The sequence below is a fragment of the Ambystoma mexicanum genome, chromosome 5p (genome assembly GCF_040938575.1).
Source record: "Ambystoma mexicanum isolate Mex_15411 chromosome 5p, UKY_AmexF1_1, whole genome shotgun sequence".
Classification (NCBI taxonomy): Eukaryota; Metazoa; Chordata; class Amphibia; order Caudata; family Ambystomatidae; genus Ambystoma; species Ambystoma mexicanum.
In genome coordinates this window covers 191,143,933-191,166,732 of record NC_090930.1, presented here as the reverse complement: position 1 = coordinate 191,166,732, position 22,800 = coordinate 191,143,933, and the positions used below count along the sequence as shown (strand labels likewise).

The 22,800-nt window shown below is 45.6% G+C and overlaps 1 protein-coding gene across 4 annotated transcripts in view; it reads left to right on the top strand.

Annotated features, from left to right (window-relative positions):
• PAK3 (p21 (RAC1) activated kinase 3) overlaps positions 1 to 22,800 on the top strand; it is a 460,078-nt gene that overhangs the window by 371,020 nt on the left and 66,258 nt on the right. For all 4 annotated transcript variants that reach the window (XM_069612611.1, XM_069612610.1, XM_069612609.1 and 1 more), the window contains one exon: positions 6,298 to 6,346. In XM_069612611.1, coding sequence (XP_069468712.1) covers positions 6,298 to 6,346 — 49 coding nt within the window. The remainder of the gene's footprint in view (positions 1 to 6,297; positions 6,347 to 22,800) is intronic.

The window sequence follows — 22,800 nt, the reverse complement described above, 5'->3', positions numbered from 1 at the left end:
TTGTATTATGGGATTCTATCTAGTATACTGAGCTACTAATGGAGAAACATAGCATTGTGTGCAGAGTACAAGATGAAAGTATAATATTTGTAATGTTAATATGTTGAATAATGAAATGATAATTGTCCTGAAATGTTCGAAAATTCACAAAATGGGGGTGTTCTGAGGATGTTATTCGTATTGTGTGATTGCTTGGCTGTATGCAATGAGGGAATGGCACAGAGAGTAAAGTGGACGCCGTCCACGGACACCGCGGCTGTTCGTGGACAGGGCGTGCTACATCCGGGTTTTTCCAGGAAATCCAACATGGAAAGAAGACTGTACGGATCAGCCAATCAGATGTCGAGGTTGTGGATTTGTGTTGAAAGAGACTGTGTGTGGTGAAGATGGCAGAAGTAGAGAAAGTCAGGGTGTTGATGCTTGGAGATATGTTTGTGCATGGTTTACAACAGTACGCTCAATGCAGGCATGTTGCGAAGAACTTTGATGTGAAAGGAGTGGAGGTGGTGTGGAGCACTGTGCCTGATTGCAATGTACAGGGAATTGTACAAGTTTGTGAGGATATGGCCACGATGAACAGTCTGCATGTGGTAGTTTTGCACTATGGTGCTTTCCATTTGGGCAACGTCACTGCCCCTACATTGTTGGCTGATTTGGAATGCTTGGTTCAAGCCGTAATGAAGATCCTTCCAAATGCGAAAGTAATTTTTTCTGTATTACTACGTAGGGCAATATGGGACAATAGTTCTGTTTTTTGTCCTCAGCAAAACATTGCTAGGTGTGTCATCAACCGAGGCATGTGTGCCTTCATGCTTAGAGCTGGTATGTTCTTCTGTAATAATGAGAATATTGATGTCAGTAATGCTGTTAATTTTAAAGAAGATGGCATCTCTTAATCTTTTACGGGAAATGCCTTTCTATTTTGGAATGTAAGGGTTGCTTTGGAGAAGGTTATGTGAAGATTTTAGGAGTAAAGTAAGAAAAAAAAAACAAGAAAAAAAATACAAAATAACAGGTGTCTGTCAAGCATCTGTAAAAAAAAAAACGGCTCTTTTCAGAGCCAACTTCAAAGGGGAAATGGGACACACTATTTAAATTTACATTCACCACGCTCAGATCTTCGATATTGTCAGAAAGCACCAAAGTATTAACTGAAAAGGATACGGTACTCAAAAGGATACAGGTGGTAGGGTCTTCCGGATCCCTGTTCACGCGTTTTGATAGTTGTGAAGTCAAGTTAAGACCTTCCAAATGATACAACTCTCTGACTGGTAAAACAGGCAGAGCGATGGATCACTGGAAAGGGCGTGGGTAAGGTATAAGAAGTCAGCCTAGAACAAAATAAAGTATCATGAATAACTGTCCCAACCTGGGTATGATGGAATAGGAAATGTTATGGATGCACACACTGACCTTGAGTCTAGGGCAGATGAATCCAGCAGAGTCTCTTGCGGAATCCAAGGTAGAACAAACGACAAGGAAGGGAAGGTTAGTAAGGGAGACTTATCCCGAACGGAACGAGGCTCACGCTAGATACCGGGTTGATGCACCACAGGATAGCGTCCAAAGTACTGTTCACTGTCACCTTCCACTTATCCTTGAAAGTTTCCTTCCCACGTAGTGTAAAGTATAGAAGTGAATCAATCCCCCTGTTAATAAATAGCGCTCTTTTTAGGGTATAAACAAAGTACACGCGGTTCTGGACAGCCGCGACGAAAAGAGCGTGTGCGTGTGGATTTACACGCGACTAGGATTCAGGCAGTCCAGGCCAGCAGCGCTTGAAGACAACATATGCGTGTGGAGTTACACGCGAGCAGGATCCACGCAGTCCAGGCCAGCAGCGCTTGAAGATAGCATACGCGTGTGGATTTACACGCGAGCAGGATTCACGCAGTCCAGACCAGCAGCGCTTGAAGATAGCGTGCGCGTGTGGATTTACACGCGAGCAGGATTCACGCAGTCCAGGCCAGCAGCGCTTGAAGATAGCGTGCGCGTGTGGGTTTGCACGCGAACAGGATTCACGCAGCCCAGGCCAGCCGTGTTTGAAGATAGCGTGCGCGTGCGGATTTACACGCGAACAGGATTCACGCAGCCCAGGCCAGCCGCGTTTGAAGATAGCGTGCGCGTGCGGAATTACACGCGAACAGGATTCACGCAGCCCAGGCCAGCCGCGTTTGAAGATAGCGTGCGCGTGTGGATTTACACGCGAACAGGATTCACGCAGCCCAGGCCGGCCGCGTTTTGAAGACAACGTGTGGATTTACATGCAACCAAACAGCTCCAGGAATCAGCGTGTGGCGGAAAACACGCTATAGAAGGCCAAAAGGTAGCTGTAGTAATCAGCAAGGATGCAGACCGGAGGTTCAGCTACACAACGCCAAATGATTCGATCAGAAGCAGCGAGTGAAGTTTCCACGCTGCTTAAATACGCAATGCCGTAGTTCACGTGACAAAGCAGAATACACGTGAGTTAGCGACGTGAAAAGTGCAAACGTCGTTTTCCCGGCAACGTGTCGAACAACCGCCATTTGGAATAGAACGGTCTAGCTGTTCTACGAGCGTAGGAGGTAGGACCACGTCCAGCATGCATGACAGATATGTCCGCGGACATGGCGGTAGTCCGCGGACATGAAAATCAATACGAGGGGGTTAGTATGTTCTATGTTACATGTATATGAAGTCAGGGATATTATGGTTAAGTTGTGCTACTAAAAACCTATGAAATTCAGTGAAACAACTTAGTTAAAGGGACGTTTGGGTTCAAAGTAAAACCGAAAAACCCCTGAAATTCGGCAGTTATGGTAAGATAAGCAACCATAACTTGCGCCCCCGTGCACTGCTAACACTAACACCCAGGACATCAAAGATGACATCACAAATGTCATTGATGACATCACTGATGACATCACATGTCTGGCTCCCCCTTTTTTTCTTTTACTGACATATCTAGGCCACATGGTTTTGCTCAGTAACAGTCAAGGGGCCTCATTACGACCCTGGCGCTAAGGGATTACCGGTACCGGTAAGGGTACCGGTAATCCCTTAGCGCCTGATTACAAGGTCCCTTTGCGGGTTCCCACCTTAACGGCTGGTTTTACCAGCTGTAAAGGATTGGACCCGCAAAGGGACCTTGGTGCTAATTACGTTACCTTCACAGTACGCAAAACTCTAATAAGAAAGCAGTTATCTTTTCACTATTCAACATGGCAAGATTATGAATATTGCACCTTCATCATGTATGCTGCACACACTGCCTATGTTTCTGCATGAGTAGCTTACTATACTGGATAGAACTTCATAATAGAATGCTATTTATATCAATGCATTGCATAATGCACTTATTAGCTCATGACATTTATCCCATTGATCCTTGATAGTTTTTGGTCAGCATTATAAGAATCCCTTGTACAGAGTTTTCATGAAAAGTACATACGCATGTGATGTCATCAGTGATGTCATCAATGACATTTGTGATGCCATCTTTGATGTCCTGGGTGTTAGTGTTAGCAGTGCACGGTGGCGCGAGTTATGGTTGCTTATCTTACCATAACTACCGAATTTCAAGGTTTTTTCGGTTTTACTTTGAACCATAACGTCCCTTTAACTAAGTTTTTTCACTGAATATATATATATATATATATGCCCAAGTGTCTCTTCTGAACTTTTAGCACAGCAATCAGCCAGCAGTGCCTCAAACCTCGGTTGAAATCCTGGAGTTTGAAGCCCTGCCGGAGGAGGGGGCTTTTCAGCTTTTGCACTCTACTCTCCTTCCAATTTCCAAACGACACCCCTGCCCCACCCAGAACGCTTCAGACGCAAAGTTGAATTTCTTCTGAGCACCGCCAGAGGTTGTGCTTTGCCTCTAAAGTATACCTGGAAATTATAATGTTCACAGGTTTTACCCCTGCGACGCGACGCTTACAGTGCAGTTGAGCTCACACATTCCAGCTTCCTCACCCCAATTTTCTTTTTTTACGCACATCATTCCGTTTTTTTTTTTTTTGGGGAGGGGATCAGGAGTGAGTGAGAACTTCCCTAAATCAACCATGCTAGTTGCGCTAGAGCGTTCTCCGGTAGCTGGCATATCGACCTGGGGGCTTTAGGGACACCCCCACACCTTCCATGTTTAGTAGAAGAGAGCACTGCATCTGGGGGGGAGAGGGGGCAGCACATGGCTGATTTATGCAAATGAGTCATAGACGGAAGGCATCTACTCTCCTGCCGAACCACAAACATGCTTGTTTCATGTGACATGTTGCCATGCCTAAGCCATCGTTGGTGGACAAGGGAAGTAACCTACAGCTTTTGACACATTGCAGAGTGGGCAGTGACAAGTGATTATGAATGGCACTTTAAAGGCAGGAACATACAGCAACCAAGTGGGGTTTTGGATGCTCTAGAAACAGGAAGTGCGTATGACCACAGTATGGAATTACCTCATGGGTTGACTCAGAGCCGGCCATAGGGGGGGGCGAGCTGGGTGACCGCCTGGGGTGCCACACCCCCAGGGCGCCTTTCGCCCCGCCACGCCAGCTCGGAGGAGTCTTTCAAGGGCTTCCCCGAGCTGGCGTTGTGGGAAAAGGGGCAGCAGGTGGCCTTTTACTGTAAAATGTGCTCGCGGCAGGGGGGGTGCATTTAAATGCGCCCCTCTGCCACGGGCACTTTTCACAAGAAAAGGCACCATTAGCCCCACACCACGCAAGCTCCCGGGAGTCTTTCAAGGGCTCCCCCGAGCTGGCGTGGTGGTAGAAGGCGTGGCAGGTGCCTCATTGTCATTGAATGATCCGTGGCGGCGGGCTCATTCAGTGGCAATGGGGTGCTAACGCGCCTATTTAACCTCCTCGCCAAAGCAAGGACGTAAAAAAAAAAGTGGCCCCTCCTGGCCCACCCTCTTCCACCCCGCCCCCTGTTAACCAGGAGGGGCACTGAGGGCGAGGGGGGGCGTCAATTTGCCCAGGGTGCTGCTGCCCTTAAGTCCGGCCCTGGCCGTTGACTAGCTCTTGCCTTGTTAGTGAAGGCATATGCTTGATGCATGGGTGGAAGAACCAACTGTCATGTAAATTGGCGTTTCAAAGAGTATAATCCAGCTCGCCACAGCCACTATCACCCCAGGAATGAGGTAACAGGAGCAGATCACCCCAATACTCGGACAGCAGCACTGGTTATCCCTCCACCCCTCCGTGCCGGAGTTGCCTTCAAAATGGTGTGCCTCGAAACATAATGGTATGACAAAATGAAAACCAAATTGGCTGGAAAAAAAACAGCATCTTTGGAGGAAACCTCAGCAGAAACAGCCAAAACATCGCCAGACTAAATCGAACATGTGTGTAGTCATAACATGCAGCCGTAAAAGCGTGCCACCCGTCTATCACATGCGGATTGACCCAAAGAAGCAAACAAAGCCAGAATCACAGTGATTATAGGAGACGCGCACGTATATAGCAATGGACGTGCAGGCACACTCTGTGATTCACATTTTTTATTTAATTATTTATTTATTTGTTCATTTATATAGCGCACTTAACCCAGGGGTATCTGGGTTATAATACGCCCATAATATTTCAAACATTCTTGGATACAATGGCAGGTACCTTTTTTTCCTGTATCTCTCCTTCAGAGTGTGCGTGTGTGAAGTGTTTGTACCTGTGGAGTCCTGGTTATCAGGAAGGAAGCAGTAACCACGATGGACCAGGTGAGTACACAAGGAATGTGCTTTATTAGTCGAAGGTTACAGGGCTAGGTGGTGGACAGGAGAGCAGGGTATGTGCACCCATCGAGTATAAGCTCCCCTCCTGAAGTCCCAACCAACGGCCAATCCCAGAATGTCCAGACCTCTGGATGCTATGTTCCATTGGTCAGTCCACTTGTAGCTCCGCCTGCAGCGTACCACACTTCTGCAATGCGGTCTCCACAGCATCACCTTTTCAATGGCAAAGATGAAGGACCAACCTTGGCATCTGAGCTTCAGCTAAACAACTAAAGCATTCTGGGAGATGACTTAAAGATCCTCCTTGATACCAGTGATCTGCATAAGTGAAGCCCAAGATTGGGGACTTCGGGGTACCATTGACCGGGAGCCATCTTCTCAACCGGTCTGTTTTCAGCCCTTTAACTTCTATTGTCTGTGTACTAAAAAGGAACAAGAGCCTGACCTCTAAATGTGACCCAATCGTGGGACGGTGTATTTTTCCAACAATGACTGAAGCTAAAAGTTGCATTGTTTCGGCAAATAGTACTCTGTCATGATGTCAGTCTTTCTCGAGTGTGTCTAAAACTATGATTCTCTTTTTATTTCAGGGCATCGGGTACCGTTTACACAGCCATTGACATTGCCACGGGGCAAGAGGTGAGTGTGTGCACTGTTATTCTGTAACCCACCGCCCACCACAAGTACTCCCCAAACACACAGGTAAGTGGCTGGCCGTGAAGTCAAAAGGTGTCCGTACTCCACGCTCCAGAGTGATCCTAGAATATAATACCACAGCGTATCTGATATCATTTTACCCAGCTATATTTCATTGCCAAATAACTTTCCCCACTGTCATATGATTTAGAAATATTTTAACTATTGTAAGAAAGAATGAGGACATCTTGAAGGATGGGTGTGAATGATGCAACTGTCCGAAAGCTATGAGCCCTTTCAACATTTCTGTCTGGTTCAAAAAATAATTGGGAGATTATAAAACCTCTTTTAACTAAGCTATTTTTAGCTCAGTCTGAGGAACATGATGCTATTTTTAGCTCGGTCTGGGGAACATGATTTTTAGCTTTTGCAAACAATACGAGAGCCTCCCTCCTGAGAATGAAGAAGGCAACATTGGCTGTGAGGGATACAGAGGTTACATCATTATTCAGTAATATTACCCCCACACAAATGGTCGCCATATATAATGGGAATGGGTTGCCGGGAAAAGGCTGCTGCAACATTATGTTTGGTGACCATTTGTGAGGTGAACGGGCTGTGCATCGCTCACCTTGGATAAACATTTTTTTTTTTAAACCGGTGCTGCGCGGATGTCCCCTGCAGATTCACATTGATAATGTCGCCGCAAACCACAGCCTTTTTGCAGCAACCTTTTTTGCCACACTCCATTTTTGCGGAGACATTATCACATGGAACCCTTACATCTTGGAAGAATTCGTCGAATACGAATTCGACACATTTTGTTTAATCAAATTTGGATGAAAATCCATGTGGGGGATGGTTAATCGTGATACTAAAGATAGGGGGATGTGGGGGATCAACCCCCATATGTTTGCTGCCAAATTGCATGAAAGAAAGAAAAATCATATTCATTGTAGTCTTTTCGATGTAAACACATAGAACCGTTCTGTGGGACCTGGTGCGCACCCATGAGGTTCAATCATTTTGCTATTGCCCCCTAGACCATGCAAGAGGAGGATTAGCCATTTGCAGATTTTCTAGTCCAACCTATTAGGATGATCCATCACCAAAGTGCTGGGCAGTTCTACACTGACCACTAGCACTACCAGCAACCCCCAGGCATTTATTGTTGCTTTGGCGGCATTGAGTGAGGTGGGGCTGTGGTGTTGTCTCTGCCTAAGTAGAAAGGGCAATGGGGGTCTACGTCTGAATATTCCTTAGGAAATTATGGTGAACTCCAAGTATCCCATCGTTTTACAAAAAGGTGAGAGAGCCTCTACGGAGTATGAACTAGGCCAAATAATCTGTTCTGTTGGGATGGTGATTGGCTTCCATATCATTTCATCGTGGGATGTTTTTTCGAGAGGGTTTTTACCGCAGATTTTTCAATGAAAAAATCTCAACACATTTTTATTTTTTTTATTTTTGGGGGCTTGCCCCCCCTAACCCCCTATCCCGTTTAATTTGTTGGCCTCAATATATATATATTTGTCTAACCACCCCTAGAAATTCGATGGAGTTTTTTTCGTAAAAGAATCGCGGTAAAACCCCAGCGATAAAACATCCATGATGAAAGGACGCCGTACCAGTGATTGATGATCCATAGGTACATAATGTAGGTGCCATAAGGAAACGCAGGAAAAAGGCAGAATATAGAATATCTATCAAAATGAGCGGTTTACTTACTAAAATGAAGGCCCCTTGAGCAAACTGTTCTCTGCAAAGACATTGAATAAAAAAGCAACGTTCTGAAGCTCCCATTCATGCCTACAAAGATCCATCAGCATGCCTTCAATTCGTAGCACCCCACTACCTTATCCAAAGTAGGTGTGAGGATGAAACAGCCGGGAGTCTCAATGCCATTATGAGATATTAGTGAGCTGCTTTGCTTATGAATACATTGAGCAAAATCTCTAAGACGATTGGAGCGACAGTGCTTCCACACTGATCTGCTGTACGGCATTCGCACTGAACCGAAACATGTGTGCGACATCAAAACACAGACCACAACATCATTGAGACTGATCACTTACCATGGCGAGTCATTAACACTAGGCTCTCCACCTGCAATAAAGGAAAGCTGTGGAGCAACAGTGTCATTCTGAGACTGATCACTTTGATATTGATATTTTATTTCTATCGCGCTCGTACACAAGTGTTTCAGAGCGCGACAAGGCAAGGGAGGGGGACTGGGGAGAACAAAACAGCAATCTTACTAGGCCCAGTGACATTGAGAACGTGCAAGTGCAAGGGAGAGGGGGAGGGGAAAAGTGCATGGAAGGTGGGAGAAGTGGAAAGTGCGAAGCAGAGCAGAAACAGATAATATATAAATAATAAAGGCAACAAACAGTGGTAGTGCAGCCAGCAATTTGCAAGTGCTAGGTTTAAGGCAGCAGACAGGGTAGGTCTGATAAGTGCAGGAAGAAAAAGGGGGGAGCTGTATGGGTACAGATACAGACCCCAGTGCAAGGGGTGGCCCAGAGGCAGTGCGAGAGGGTGGCAGGGTGAGCAGGCGCCCAGAGGACAGTGGGTGGCCAGGTGCACGTTGCCAAGAGAGAACAGATCAGCAGGGGAGAGGGGGATTGAAGGCTGAAGAAAAGAGGATGGTCTTGAGGTGCTTCCGGATCCGGAGATGGTTCTCCTCAAGTTTTAGAGTGGCAGGGAGGCTGTTCCAGAGGGAGGCCCCAGCCGAAGACAGAGATCTACCCCCAGCTTGTTTCTTTGAAAAAAGACTGACCCTGAGGGAGTTGGAGGTAGAGGAGCGAATATCTCGAGAGGGGAGGTATTTGCGGAGGGATATCTGAAGGTATTTTAGACCCAGGCCCCAGAAAGCCTTGTGGACAATGCAGAGGGTTTTGAATTTAATCCTTGCATCCACTGGGAGCCAATGGAGAGATTTCAGAGCTGGAGAGATACGATCCCAGGGCTTGAGGCCAAGGACAAGTCTCGCAGTCCTGTTCTGGATTAGTTGCAGAGGGCAGAGAGTAGAGGCAGGTAGATTTAGAAAGAGGCTGTTACAATAGTACAAGCTAGAGAGAACCAGAGCTTGGGATACCATGAGCTTCTGGGCGAAGGAGAGGAAAGGCGTACTTCTGAGGAGGTGCAGTAGGAAATTTGACTTTTTAGAGACCTCAGATGTGGGTGAAGAAGGAAAGAGTGGAGTCAAAGATGACCCCGAGGTTCTAGCCTCACAGGTGGGGGTAGGAGGAGGGCTAAGGGAGGCCGGCCAGAGAGTGAGGGGAAAGGATGGTGAAGGTGTGCCGATGAGGAGGATCCCCGTCTTGCTGGCATTCAGACAAAGATCATTGGCAGCACACCAATCTTGAATGGCAGTTAGGCAATCCGAGATGAGAGGGAGAGGAGGTGGCAGAGGGTAGCCTGAAAATGAGTTGTGTCGTCAGCGTAGCACTGGAAATTTGAGCAGAAAGTGGCAATGCAGTGGCCGAGAGTTGCCAGGTATTGGTTGAAAAGCCAGGGCGAGAGGTTAGACCCGTGGGGAACACCACAGGTAGAGAGGAAGATAGATGAAAGGAAGGACCCACGTTGGACCTGGGAGGGTCGATCTGAGAGGAAAGAGGTTAGCCAGGCCAGAGCCTGATCAGTGATACCCAGGTTTTCATGGAGATGGTGGAGCAGGATGGTATGGTTGACCATGTCGAAGGCAGAAGAGAGATTGAGGAGGATGAGGACGGAGGGAATGTTGGAGTCGAGGTTGGAGAGCAGATCTTCACGGATGTTCAGGAGAGCAGTTTCCGTGCTTCTGGCAGCTCTGAAGCCAGACTGGTGGTCATGGAGACAGCCAACAGAATTGGAATGAAGGTGAAGCTGAGAGATGGCCAACTTTTCCAGGAGTTTGCCCAGAAAGGGAGTAATGTAAATTGGGTGAAAATTAGCTGGACAAGAAGGATCAGCTGTGGGTTTCTTGAGAAGAGGATGCACCCAGGAGTGCTTTAGAGGGGAGGGGGGAAGGATCCTGAGGCAAAGGAGTGGTTGCAAAAATCAGCAAGGGCCAGAGCGAGGGTGTCAATGTGGTCCTTTATGGTTTTAGAGGAACAGTGATGAACCTGTTTTGATGAGGCTTTCATAGATCGGACTTGTCTAGTGACCTTGTCAGGGGAGATAAGAGGAAAGGGTGAGAAGGATGGTGGAGGGGTGGCTAAAGGAGGTGGCTAAAGGAGGGTCAGCGAGCACAGATGGAGAGGGGAGAGGAGGGGGGTGGGGGTAGAGGGTGGATAGGATGTCCTGGGTTTTTTAAATGAAGTGAGAGGCAAGGGCATTGCAAAGAGCCTGGGAGGCAACAGGAGGGGTAGAGACTGCAGCAGGGTTGGCCAGCTCCTTGCAGGTTTTAAAGAGTTCGGCCGAGTTGTTAGATGCCGCAGAGACGTGAGCTTGAATGTGGGCTCTCTTCTTGGTGAGGACAGAGTCTGTATTGTCTTTGTAGCAGGCGACAGGCCAGTTTGTCAGAGGATGAACAAGAAGCCCTCCATTTCCTCTCAGCCACCCTACACTTACGTTTAGGTGTAGCTAGGTCAGAGCCATACCAGAAATTGCACTTGGCTTTGGACTTCAAAAGGATTCTCGTGACAGGGGCAAGAGCATCAAGCGTATCGGAAATAGAAGAGTAGAGCAGAGACAGGGCTGTCAGGATGTGAGACAGCCAAAGGTGGAGGGGGGAGAGAAAGTGATGGGGAAAAGCCTCAACTGACACCTGGTTCATGGGACGGATGTCCAAGAAGGTAGGTGGCAGTGTTGGAGTAGGCTTGGCTTGGGGGGGGGAGAGGGAGAGATGAGGAGAGTAGGGAGTGATTGCTTAAGGGGAGAGGAGTGGTCAGAGGAGATCAAGACATCGAGTGTGCCCTGCATAGTGAGTTGGGCCAGAGGGGAGGATGGACAGGGAGAGGGAGTCGCAGAGGTATTGGAATAGTACAGAGGGAGGAGCAAGGAGAGTCTAAATGTATATTGAGGTCACTGAGGAGGAGGAGTTGAGTGGTAGAGGCCAGGAGGGAGGATGAGCGGTTTTCCCACTCAGAGAGAAATGAGGTGATTTGACCAGGAGGCCGGTAGATGGTAACCACAGTAAGAGAATGAGTAGGCGTGAGAGAAAGCCTACCGACAAGGCATTCAAAAGAGGAGTAGGTCTGAGTGGGAATGATAGAGACAGGAATCCACTCAGGAAAGATCAGGGCTACCCTCCCACCGGACCGGGAGGATCTGGGTGCTGAGGATCTTGTAGCCATCAGGGAGGAGAGTGTCAAAGCATGTGACAGAGCTGGCCGTGAACCATGTCTCAGTAAGACCAAGGACATCAAGGTCTAGTTCTTCAAGGAGGTGGCAGATGTCAGAGGAGTGTTTGACAGCAGAGCGAGAGTTGAGAGTGGCAATATGAAGAAGGTTGCCAGCCTTAAAGACCTTCCAGGGGGGTGGTACAGATCAAAGATATACCCTGCGGAGGAGAAAGAGCCCGAGGAGGAGGAGGAGAAGAGAGAGGGCAAGATAGCCAAGGGGGGAGCGGAGGGGACAGGAGGAGATGAGAGGAAATTGATGAGGTGAGGGAAGCGCCTATCAAAGAGGAGTAGATTGGCCTGAGGGCCTTGGACCATGACAGTGCCATTTAGGTAGACATTAATGATGACTTTAGAGGAGTCAAAGGAAGCCATGAGAACTTCCCAGTGAGTGCCACCATTAATGGGAGAGGAGGAGATGGGGCAAATCACAGAGACCATATGAGGAGTCCATAGATCTGGCGAAGGAACAACAAAGTGGATGTTGGTGAGGGTCTGTCTGGCGGAAGCATTGGAGTAGGTGTCGGCGATAGGAAGAGCAGGGTTAAAGGCCAAGATATCCCTTTTGAACTTGATCTACCAGACGTAGTGAGAAGGGAAGGATAGTCGATGGAGAAGCAGTTGGAAAAGATAGGAGAAACAGAAAGCGCCATTGGGGTGGAAGCGAGGAGGGGATGGAGATACTGGGGGGGTTAAGGCAGGTAGGTGTGGGACAAAAGAGTGGTGAGGTCACTGGGCTGGCAAGTTACTTGCCATGGTGAGACATTAAAACCGGGCTCTCCACCTGCAATAAAGAAATGCTGTGGAGCAACAGCATCATTCTGAGAGTGATGACTTGCCATAGTGAGTCATTAAAACTAGGCTTTCCACCGGCAATAAAGGAAAGCTGTGGAGCAACAACATCATTCTAAGACTGATCACTAGCCATGGCGAGTCATTAAAACTAGGATCTCCACCTGCAGCAAAGGAAAGCTGTGGAGCAACAGCATCATTCTGAGACTGATCGCGTGCCATGGAGAGTCATTAAAACTAGGCTCTCCACCTGCAATAAAGGAAAGCTGTGGAGCAACAGCATCATTCTGAGACTGATCGCTTGCCATGGAGAGTCATTAAAACTAGGCTCTCCACCTGCAATAAAGGAAAGCTGTGGAGCAACAGCATCATTCTGAGACTGATCGCTTGCCATGGAGAGTCATTAAAACTAGGCTCTCCACCTGCAATAAAGGAAAGCTGTGGAGCAACAGCATCATTCTGAGACTGATCGCTTGCCATGGAGAGTCATTAAAACTAGGCTCTCCACCTGCAATAAAGGAAAGCTGTGGAGCGTGCCCATGTGTGCCTTGAATATAACATATAACAAAATCTATTTGTTAATACTATTTTTAGTTTTAAACTAGTATTTACACATTTTTCCAAAATGATCGCACATAAACCGACGTACTCATAAAGGTTACTTCTATTTACATCTCGTAAATCATATAAATTACATCTTTACAGTTTCCCAATAAAAACATGGTGACAAACTAAGTGATTTTAGTGAACTCTATGAACATGTTATATAGAGATAGTACAGTGTTTTAGATTTTGAAATTCCATAGAAATGTTCACCAGATTTTCGTCACAGAATGAAATGGGTGACGCAGTTCTTTTATGTAGTAAGTCGAGAATCCGCAGTTTACACTTCAGTGGTTGCAGAATTAGTGCATGGGTGCATGGAATGCAAGCCTGGGAGGGCCACCTTATCTAGAGAGAACATATGATGGTACTCATTGAAAACAATGGCCACATCTAACAGTGCTAGGAATTACATTTTAGGAAGGCACACACTCATTCATACAAATCTGTTGCATGTAATGTGTTCATACGTTTGACACATGGGATATTAAGCCTGGGACCCAGTAACTTCAAAGAATTTTGAGACATTTGAAAGACTTAACCATATTTGAAAGCTGAATGTGTTTTGTTTGTGCCTGAATTAAACTAATGATTTTCACAGGTATACTTAAAATTCCATTGCTGCAATCAACCTTCGGTTTTTCTAAATTGTCTACCCTCTCACACCCACTGTCCCTCGCCAGTTTTCCAAACAAAATGTTTGTCTGAATATGGCAGCCAAACCCATATCATTACTGAAGTGATTTCAGTGCACAATTAAACATAAGGTTGGCACTTTGCACAACTGTGTTCACTACCACATTGACCAGTGCTTACTATGTGGACGTGACTGCCAGGGCTCAGCCCTGCCACTTATTTCTGTGACCTGGCACTTATCGTCTCGGACTCAGTATGCTTATGTTGTAGTCTTTAGACAATGTCATCATTTTAACTGTGAGTCAGTCATCGTCCCACAACAAGCAACCACAGTGTGCACTGTCCAGGGTCTTTGCATCCGGGCTTGGCTCATTGTTAGTCATGAGCCCGATGAACCAGACAGGAAGGGCAATGCTAACTATCCGTTTTTATGGATTACAATGGGTTGGAAGGTGACAATGCTCGGCACTCATGCTGGCCGTGCACTCGCACTGCACCAGTCTGCCTTCGTGACATTGGCGCAGCTTTATTTATTTTATTTATTTACTGGTCTTTTGTTAGCAGCTTATACAATTAGCAACATTTTTCAAAGCTTTGCTACCATATCAACCAGAATCACTACACCATCAGGGTGGGATGACAAAAACAAGACCGGTACAAGGGTAAAAAGCCACTGCAAAAGAGAAGGACCTGTCATGAGTACAGTGATGGGTGGTGAATTTACTTAAGTGGGGGTTGCCTTCTCCCCCGCCAGAGAGAATGTTTCAAATAATGGGTTAAAATGGTGCAATTTACAGAACACTTTGGGTAAAAAGCCAAACAATTTGCAATTGGTTTTGTAGAAAAACTCCCATAGATTCAAGTCACCAACAGTGCACAGGAATTTCTCCCAAAAAAATCTTCCATGATGCCTTAGCGCACATTGTGTGCCACTATGACAACATTTGCATGCTGGCTGCATCAATACATGCCAGTATTCCCATATAAGAACATACTCGTGTTTACTTTACGCATTATGCCAGTAATGATACTATAAGAGACCATGTCCATGATTGTTCTGCCTGTAGTATCCCCACGTAAGGACATACTCCATTTGGCTTTATCATTATAAATGCAAGCCACAGTATGAAAAAATGTCAAAACTGGATGTACCTAAATGGCATTCTAACTACATAACTTATCATGTTTCTTTATCAAAGATGGCCAGTAAGGAAATGACATGACTTTACCGTGGATCCCCCAGAGCCTCATACAAACACACAATCAATGTGATTGTGTTTATGCAAGATGCTGATCGGCCCAAGCATAGTATTTATGTTAGGCATCTATCATGGATGCCTAGCAGAGATGCCCCTCCATCGCACATACAAACATGCAGTTCCCTAGCCTGCATTCCCAATCTGCTATGCAAGGCTGGGCAAGCAAAACGCCCCAACCTTCCATGGCTCATTTAGCATGTGTCTGGGGAACAGAATGGTCAAACAGAAACCGTGTTTCCCTTTGACATTTCAAGCCAGCCCAGGAGCGCTCCCTCAGCTGCAAAAAGCATCTGAGGGAGTACTCTGTTTACACTGGCCTGACTCCTGGCTCCTCAGTAATGGGTGGGGGTGCTGCCACAGCTGTACAAATACCCGCTACAAGCCCAAGCCCACACATTCATATACACATCCACACAAGCAGTCACGCACCCATACAGCCTCTCTCAATCATTCACACGACATCCACCAGAACAGTTCACTTGCACAGAGATATATATATATTTTTTTTTATTTGTTTGGCTGAACTTAATCAACCTTTCAAATATGAAACAATTAATTGATACAGTCATTAAAAACACAGATATATGATTTTGTGCATCTGCGTGAGTGAAGTGTTTGAGTGGGTGTTGTCTGAATGATTGAGAGAGGCTGTATGGGTGCTGTGATGAATCCTATGGATACATCACTGAATCCCTGCCTAAAGTCTCCTCCCAGGTGGCCAGGGAAAGGCAGACGCTTCCTGATCCTGTCCTTCGGGTGTTGTACTTCAGGAGCATCCCCAGGGACAAGACCCAGGGTTGTGAGGAGATCTCAAAGGATGAGACACAGTATTTGTCCTTTAAAAGGGAGAACCTTTTAAAGTTGGCAGAACAGGTAATGGCATATTGTCATTATGATGTATCTGAACCACACATAAGATCCGTGGCTCTGAATGCAAATACCCTTTACCCTGAACAGACCTTAATAACAGAAAGAACATATAAGGTACGTCGGGTTAAAAATCCTCCATAACAACAAATTCTAATGATTCATCCTTTAATAACGTTAAGGGAATGGAAAATAACTAACTTTGTTGTTGGGGACTACAAATCCCATAAGTACTGTGAAGTGGAAGAGGACTGAAGAGGCAGGCATGTTGTGGTAGTAGTCAGGCAATTAAACCTAATAGCCCACACCTGAAGGAACCTGAGAGGCATAAACGTGCCCCTCAGGTGCAGGCAATTAGAATGAGCTGGAACTATGGCTGGAGTTCCTGCTTCCTGCAGTAGTAGCAGAGGCAGAAGGCACGCTGTTGGCAATCCAGGCAAAAGTGGGAGACCCAAATGGGACGCCGGGATTCTGATGAAGTAGATGTCACCTGCACATCCTATGAGGGTCCTGTTCACCCAAACTCTGACGTGCAGAGGCTGCACAGTGGAAGGCGTGCAAGAAGGCTGTCTTTCCCCATGTGAGCCTAAATTCAAAGATTGCGCAGCGAGAAGCGTGTTGGAGTGTGTGTTGAGCAGCTGTCGTGAAGCCGTGCGCCTCAGGAGCCAGAGGGGCTCCTTATTTGAGACACCGGACAGGGGACGCCTTCAGTGAGGAAGGGTGTGGGTCCCAAGTGAAGCTAGAAGCAGCAGAAGTGATGCAACATGTGGAGAGAGGAAAATAGAAGTCAGTTAGTTAAACCTGACATTCTGATAAATTTCGCGAGCACTGCTGGCAAGAGTATCCAGCTTAAAACTCACTTGCGCAAGAGTAGAAGCAAGGCAAAGTTGTTTACTCCATAACAATGGACCTCTTGAAATGAAGCACTCACGTGTGATTTGAAGTATATCCATTTTACTTGTGTGAAGAGCAAACATTAGGGAAATGCAACTTTTAAACTTTAAAGCTTGTAAAATCTATGAACAAGTGGTTGCGTGTGCCTAATTAAGTTTCTTAAAGGAAGTGTGAACTTTGAATTATTATTCATGCAGACAACAATTGTTTCTGAAGAGATGGTATGTGTTTAAACCAATGAATTTTGAATTTGGAGAGAGCAATCATTACCTAAGCCAATAGTATTCCCCTATTAAGACTGAAAGCAGCCTTTCCAAAAGCCAGAGAGCAATTTAAACAATGTTGTGAGCCAAAGAACTTTAGTACTGTTCAGATACAAGTGTGCAAGCATTACCCCGAAGCCAAGAGAGTGGCACCAAAGCTTCTGGTTAATTATCCTGGCTCGAAATTGACAGAGGGATGAAGGCAATGTTGGGGAAGGGAAACTTGCTACTTATTCTTTGAAATTGGTACAACCTACATTGCCAAAGACTGTAGAAGGAAGAGAGGAGTATATCCTAAAATCAATTAGAGGCTGTTGGTTGCAGATAGACAGGAGAGGCAAACAGGCTTCTCCTGTTGAAAAGGCATATTCAGAGGCAGAGTGCCTTGCCTATTTGAAAGTGTTGATGTACCTAAAAGTGAATCTTGTCATAACCTATTTAAAGTCACAAAGTACTAGAGCTGGGGTGGTGTATATGGTTGTCAGTAGATGTGAGACTTCAGTAGCACAAATAAAGTGGAATACTATGAGGCAAAGGAGTATGATCTCATTGTGAACTATTGCATATGTTAAAGTTGTTGAAGTAGAAGTGCTGTGAAGTCATCCTGACAAAAGACACCTACTATAGAGAGAGAGAGACACAATAATTAACCAACAACTGTGTTTCACTAACACTTGCAGAAGCTGTATTTATTTTTTTTTGAACAACTGGAAGTTGTGGAAAAGCATTGTGGCTAGGAATGACATTGATGCTATTGTGGTGAAGTGGAAAGTCTTATTACCAAGAGGAGAAGCTTTGCTTTTGTTGGAAATTTGCTTGACACAACTTTACCTTGACATTGAAACCTCAGGAACTGAATTGAGACGATTCTGTCTACATGGATTTCCTTGTTTCTTTTTGTTGAACCTTGAAGCTGAATTTACTTTGAATCCTCGGGAAGGGTGCTCACCCAGCTTACTAAAAGGTCATCATGAAACTGTAAATATAATTGTTGATTGTCATTTGAATTGCCATATATTTTTCTTTGTATATTTACGTGTGAGGGCCAGACATCCTGTGTTAGTGTTTCCCTTTAGTTTCGTTTGGCAGGGAAATCCTCGCCCGAGTAGTGATAGTGAGGAGTGTGATAACTTTTATAATTTAATAAAATGGCAAATATTGAACAATCATTCAAAGGTTATCCGCCTTGCATTGCTGACCCGTCACAATGCATAACTGCTTATGTGCATGTGTATCTGAATGTGTGTGTGGACTCGGAGGGAGCACGCAGTTGGTAATAACATTTTTCTCACCTTGGTATTGCCATGCTCAAGTGCCCCCTTCAAACCCAATCACACGCACACACATTCATATACACATGCACCTGCACACAAGCCGTCATGTACCCATAAAGGCTCTCTCAATCATGCACATGACCCCGACCAGAACACTTCACTCACACAGATATACACGTTCATATAAACATGCACACAATCATCCCTCATATATCTTCTCTCAATCATGTAATAAGTAATAAGAATGGTAATAAGAATGTGTCTCTGCTTCAGTCTCAGGATAATTGAAAGTTCAAAAATGTCTTTCCCTGCATCCTTAGAACATGCTAGGTACTCTTTGCCATTCAACAGTTCATGTCTTTAACTAATGTCTCGAGTTTCCCAGTATCTGGGCCTTGTCTTCTCATGGGATTCATGGAAAGTTCTCAGTGATGCACTTCCTTATCACGGAGAAGTCGCCCCTATTCGGTGAAAAAACTTTGTTAAAGGGACATTCTGGTTAAGTTGCACTAATAAAAAAAACCTATGAAATTCAGTGAAAATAATGTGTTGGGACGTTATGGTTAACAGTAAAACCGAACCCCCCCAGAAATTCACCTGTTATGGTAAGCTAAGCAATCATAACACGCACCCCCACAGTGCACTACTAACACACAGGACATCAAAGATGTCATCACACATTAATTGCTAGCACTAAACTCAAACCAGACCATTTTGGGCATGAGCCTCCAAAACGTCTGGATGGAAAGTAAAACGTTTGCTCTGAAAACCCCTTGTATTCCTGTGTCATGTAACTAGATGTCATCACTCATAATGCATTGCTTTGCGTTCTGCTGATATTTCCTTGGGTTGATAGCCAACTGCACAGATCGCTTGCATGCCAACATGCCCCATTCCATTCGGTAGTCATTTCCTGGGTTTAACGCTGCATTCTGGAACTTGGAGTCCTGGGTTTATTATGTGGAAATGCAAGACAAGTCCCGAAATACAAAGTGGAAACCAGGACTGAATGAAATGAGGCATATTGGATGTATACGGGTAGGTTTGTAACCTGTATCTTGGGTCCAAATCCCAGCAAGGTAGGCTCGACCTTTTATCCTTCGAAGAATGATGAAATGAGTATATTTAAGATGAGCAATAACAAATACTCCCTTGCCCCAAGAGACACATCCAGCTGTGGTGTGTGCTATGTAAACATCCATTGCACTATCCAGTAAAACGCTAGTCTTTATATTCAACATGCATTGTTCTTGTAAAATGGGAGAAATGTGTATTTCCTTGTATTGGTGTCTTTCAGTATAATTGTTATCGTGTGGCATTTATGTATATGGCAATAGCTTTTTTTAACAGACGACTCGTATACCTACACATCCACAAATCGCACAGGATTCTGGCATGGAGCCCTGCAGAACTCCACATTTCCTGATGACTGGAATGCTTACCGAAGACGGCCGAGTGTTCCCATATATTCCAACATGAAGTGCTCCCAAGGCAGGCATCACAGCTCATTGCATTCCAGCAATGATGCTTCTATTGACTGCAATGAGAAAAGCACATGATTCACTCCAGGCTCCCCCAGCTGCGGCAGCTATTTTAGAATGTCCTGCTGCACTAATTAATAGAATCTGCTGGGAGGAAGAGGAAACGGGAATACATCCTACACACACATTTCCATGCCCTGGATCATATCATATCATAGAACACTGTCTGACATTTAAGTTTAGAAGGTAACAGACTCCTAAAAACACAGAGCCTCCTGTACAGGTGCTCCTCAATATAGCATGCTGCTACCTCAGAACTTGTGTTATTAATATTATTATTATTACAAAAGTTATAAAGCGCAAACTAAGGCCTGAGAGGAGGGGACGTCACTTTGAGCAAAAAAAGTAAATTTAATAAATGCAGGCAAACACCAAATACAGACTAAGTCTCGGGAGGATAGCTCAGGGGCAACGCGCTCGCCTTGGAAACAAGACGGCACAGAGCAACACAGGTTCGATCCCCGGGTCCGCGCTTAGAAACCTCTGGGTATTGGGCGCATTATAAATAACCTAACATATCAGATCTTAAGTGGCGGGATAGTGGGTATGGAGACTGGATGGCACATTTCAGACAAGCTTAGGGAGGACAGGGTCTCTGCAGACCGTGCGGCTTAAGAGAAGTAGAGACTGATACCCTTCCTCCTGCACTCTCCTGAATACAAAGGGACTCATTCCCAGTTTGGTGATAGGCGGACCACTGAACTACCATCAAATGGAATTACTTTTACCGCCACTTGGTCCCGTGGGTTTAACAAGGGATTACAAGTGGGGATAGGTGGTGTGAATCCCCACTTTTATGAGTCCATTACCAAACTCAGTGCGATACAATTGGTGGTAATGAAATTACTGCCACTTTTTTACTGCACCGCCAAACTCGGATTGAGCCCCAAAGTCTTTCGGGACACTTATTTCCACACCTTCCGATTGAATAAAAAAGTGTTTCCACGTAAAACTGGACAAGTGCAACCACCAGAGTGGCATTGAAAACCGCAAAATGTGTGTATTCCTGTCACCTAAGAAGACATTGGGAATCCAGTATATGGACTTTTGGGGGGAAAAGATGACAACCAAAATGATCACAACTAGAGAAAACCAAAATGATCAGGATTCTCGGGAGGATAGCTGAGGGGCAACGTGCTCGCCTTGGAAGAAATACGACATGGAGCACCACAGGTTCGATCCCTGGGTCCGCGCTTAGAAGCCACTGGGTATTAAACGTGTTATAAATAACCATCATATCACAACTAGAGAGAATGCAACACTTCGTGTATCCTATAAACTTAGCAATATTTGTCTAATTGTTGTACCTTATATTTTATATTGGCCTGGTTGTAACACTTATACAGCTGTCTTGTACGCTTACATTAGGCAATCGCAATGGACGCTTACTTTCTGCAGGTGCTGCACTGGCCCACACACATTCTTAAAGGCACAGCACTACTTTGTAGTGTCCATGTTTATCGGCATCCCCCTCTCCACACAACCGCAGATAGACCCAAATCTAGGAAACTCCAACCTTTTGGACAGGTATTGCCTGGCCTGCACTGCACTGGTCACCACACACCACACACCTACCTCATCAACTACAGCAACAAGCTTGCAGCCCCAGTTCTGAGCACCACTGAGACCAGATCTTACACCTGCTAGTCCCTGTAAATTATGTATATTGGCAATCTGCATACAAAGACCCATTGATCCAAATAGTTGACTCCGGTCTGTTGGATGCCATCGGTTGTGCAGCAAGTACAACTTTGGACAGCCATGTCAAGTCATACTAGTGACTGCTGTGCACTACACAATCCAAACACAATTTTCATGGTCATTGGTATTTGAAAAGAGGCAACACGTTGATGGCCAGCAGTCTGACAATCTGCCATCATCACCTCCCTTTTTCAAACGGGTAAGAAGAGTTGACACCCTTTGGGATCTAGGATAACACTGTTGTCCACTTAACAGTTGTATGTAACTACAGCCCTATTAGGTCAGGTACACAGATTTCTTGCAGTGTTCATGCCAAGCTAGTATCATCATTCCACCAACGGACCAGCCTTTATCTTGGACACTTTGAGGATCTATGCTGGGATGCACCTGTTTTGCAGAACCCTCGTAGTACGTGTTCAGCCTCGCCCTATTTATTTATTTATGTATTTATTTATTTATTTATTTATTTGCTTGTTAGGCGCTCATACAGCAAGTAAAATACTGTTTCAAAGCGCCCAGTGGGCATGGGGGGAGCAAGGGAGTGAAAAACAATACAAAATACAATACTTAATTGGAACAGTGGGGGAAAAATATGAATGGATGAACCTACTATGCCTTGAGTATTCAGAATGTGCAAGTGCAGCAAGGATGAGGGCAGAGGGGGGGGGCAAGTGCTGGTGTGTTCGAGCTCAAGTGTGAGCCACAGATGAAGTGCTAGGGTTGTTTGAGTGCTACACAGCCAGGAGCCATGTTTAGGAGTAAGTGCAAACCTCCAGGGTGGAGAAGGTGCCAAGGCAAGTGCTGAGGGTAGACGGGTGCTTGGACGATTGGGGGAGGTCAGGGGCCCAAGGATGCATAAGGGCCCCAAACACCATCACAGCAACTGTGGGATTAGCAGAGGAGGAAAGAAGAGAATGAGGAGGTAAAGAGGAAAGTCTTGTGGAGCTTCTGGAATTTTAGAAAGTCCTGCTCAAGGCGCAAAGTCAGCAGGAGGCTGTTCCATAGTAGAGCCAGATGAGGAAAGCGATCCACCTTCTGTTTCTCGAAACGCTTTACACACAAAAGTTGGTGCCAGAGGAACGTAGTTGCCTAGAGGGAGAATATTTAGTAAGATAAAGTTGTTGTTAGTGTGGTCCCCGGGCTCAGACAGCCTTGTGGATGATGCAGAGGGATTTTAAATTTAATCTGTACAGCAACCGGGAGCCAGACCATTGTCGGCTCCTACTTAATCCACGGTCAAATATTGTTGATGGCAATCCTGTATTCCACTGGTTCCTATGTATTCTACAGTGCTTTAACTTCT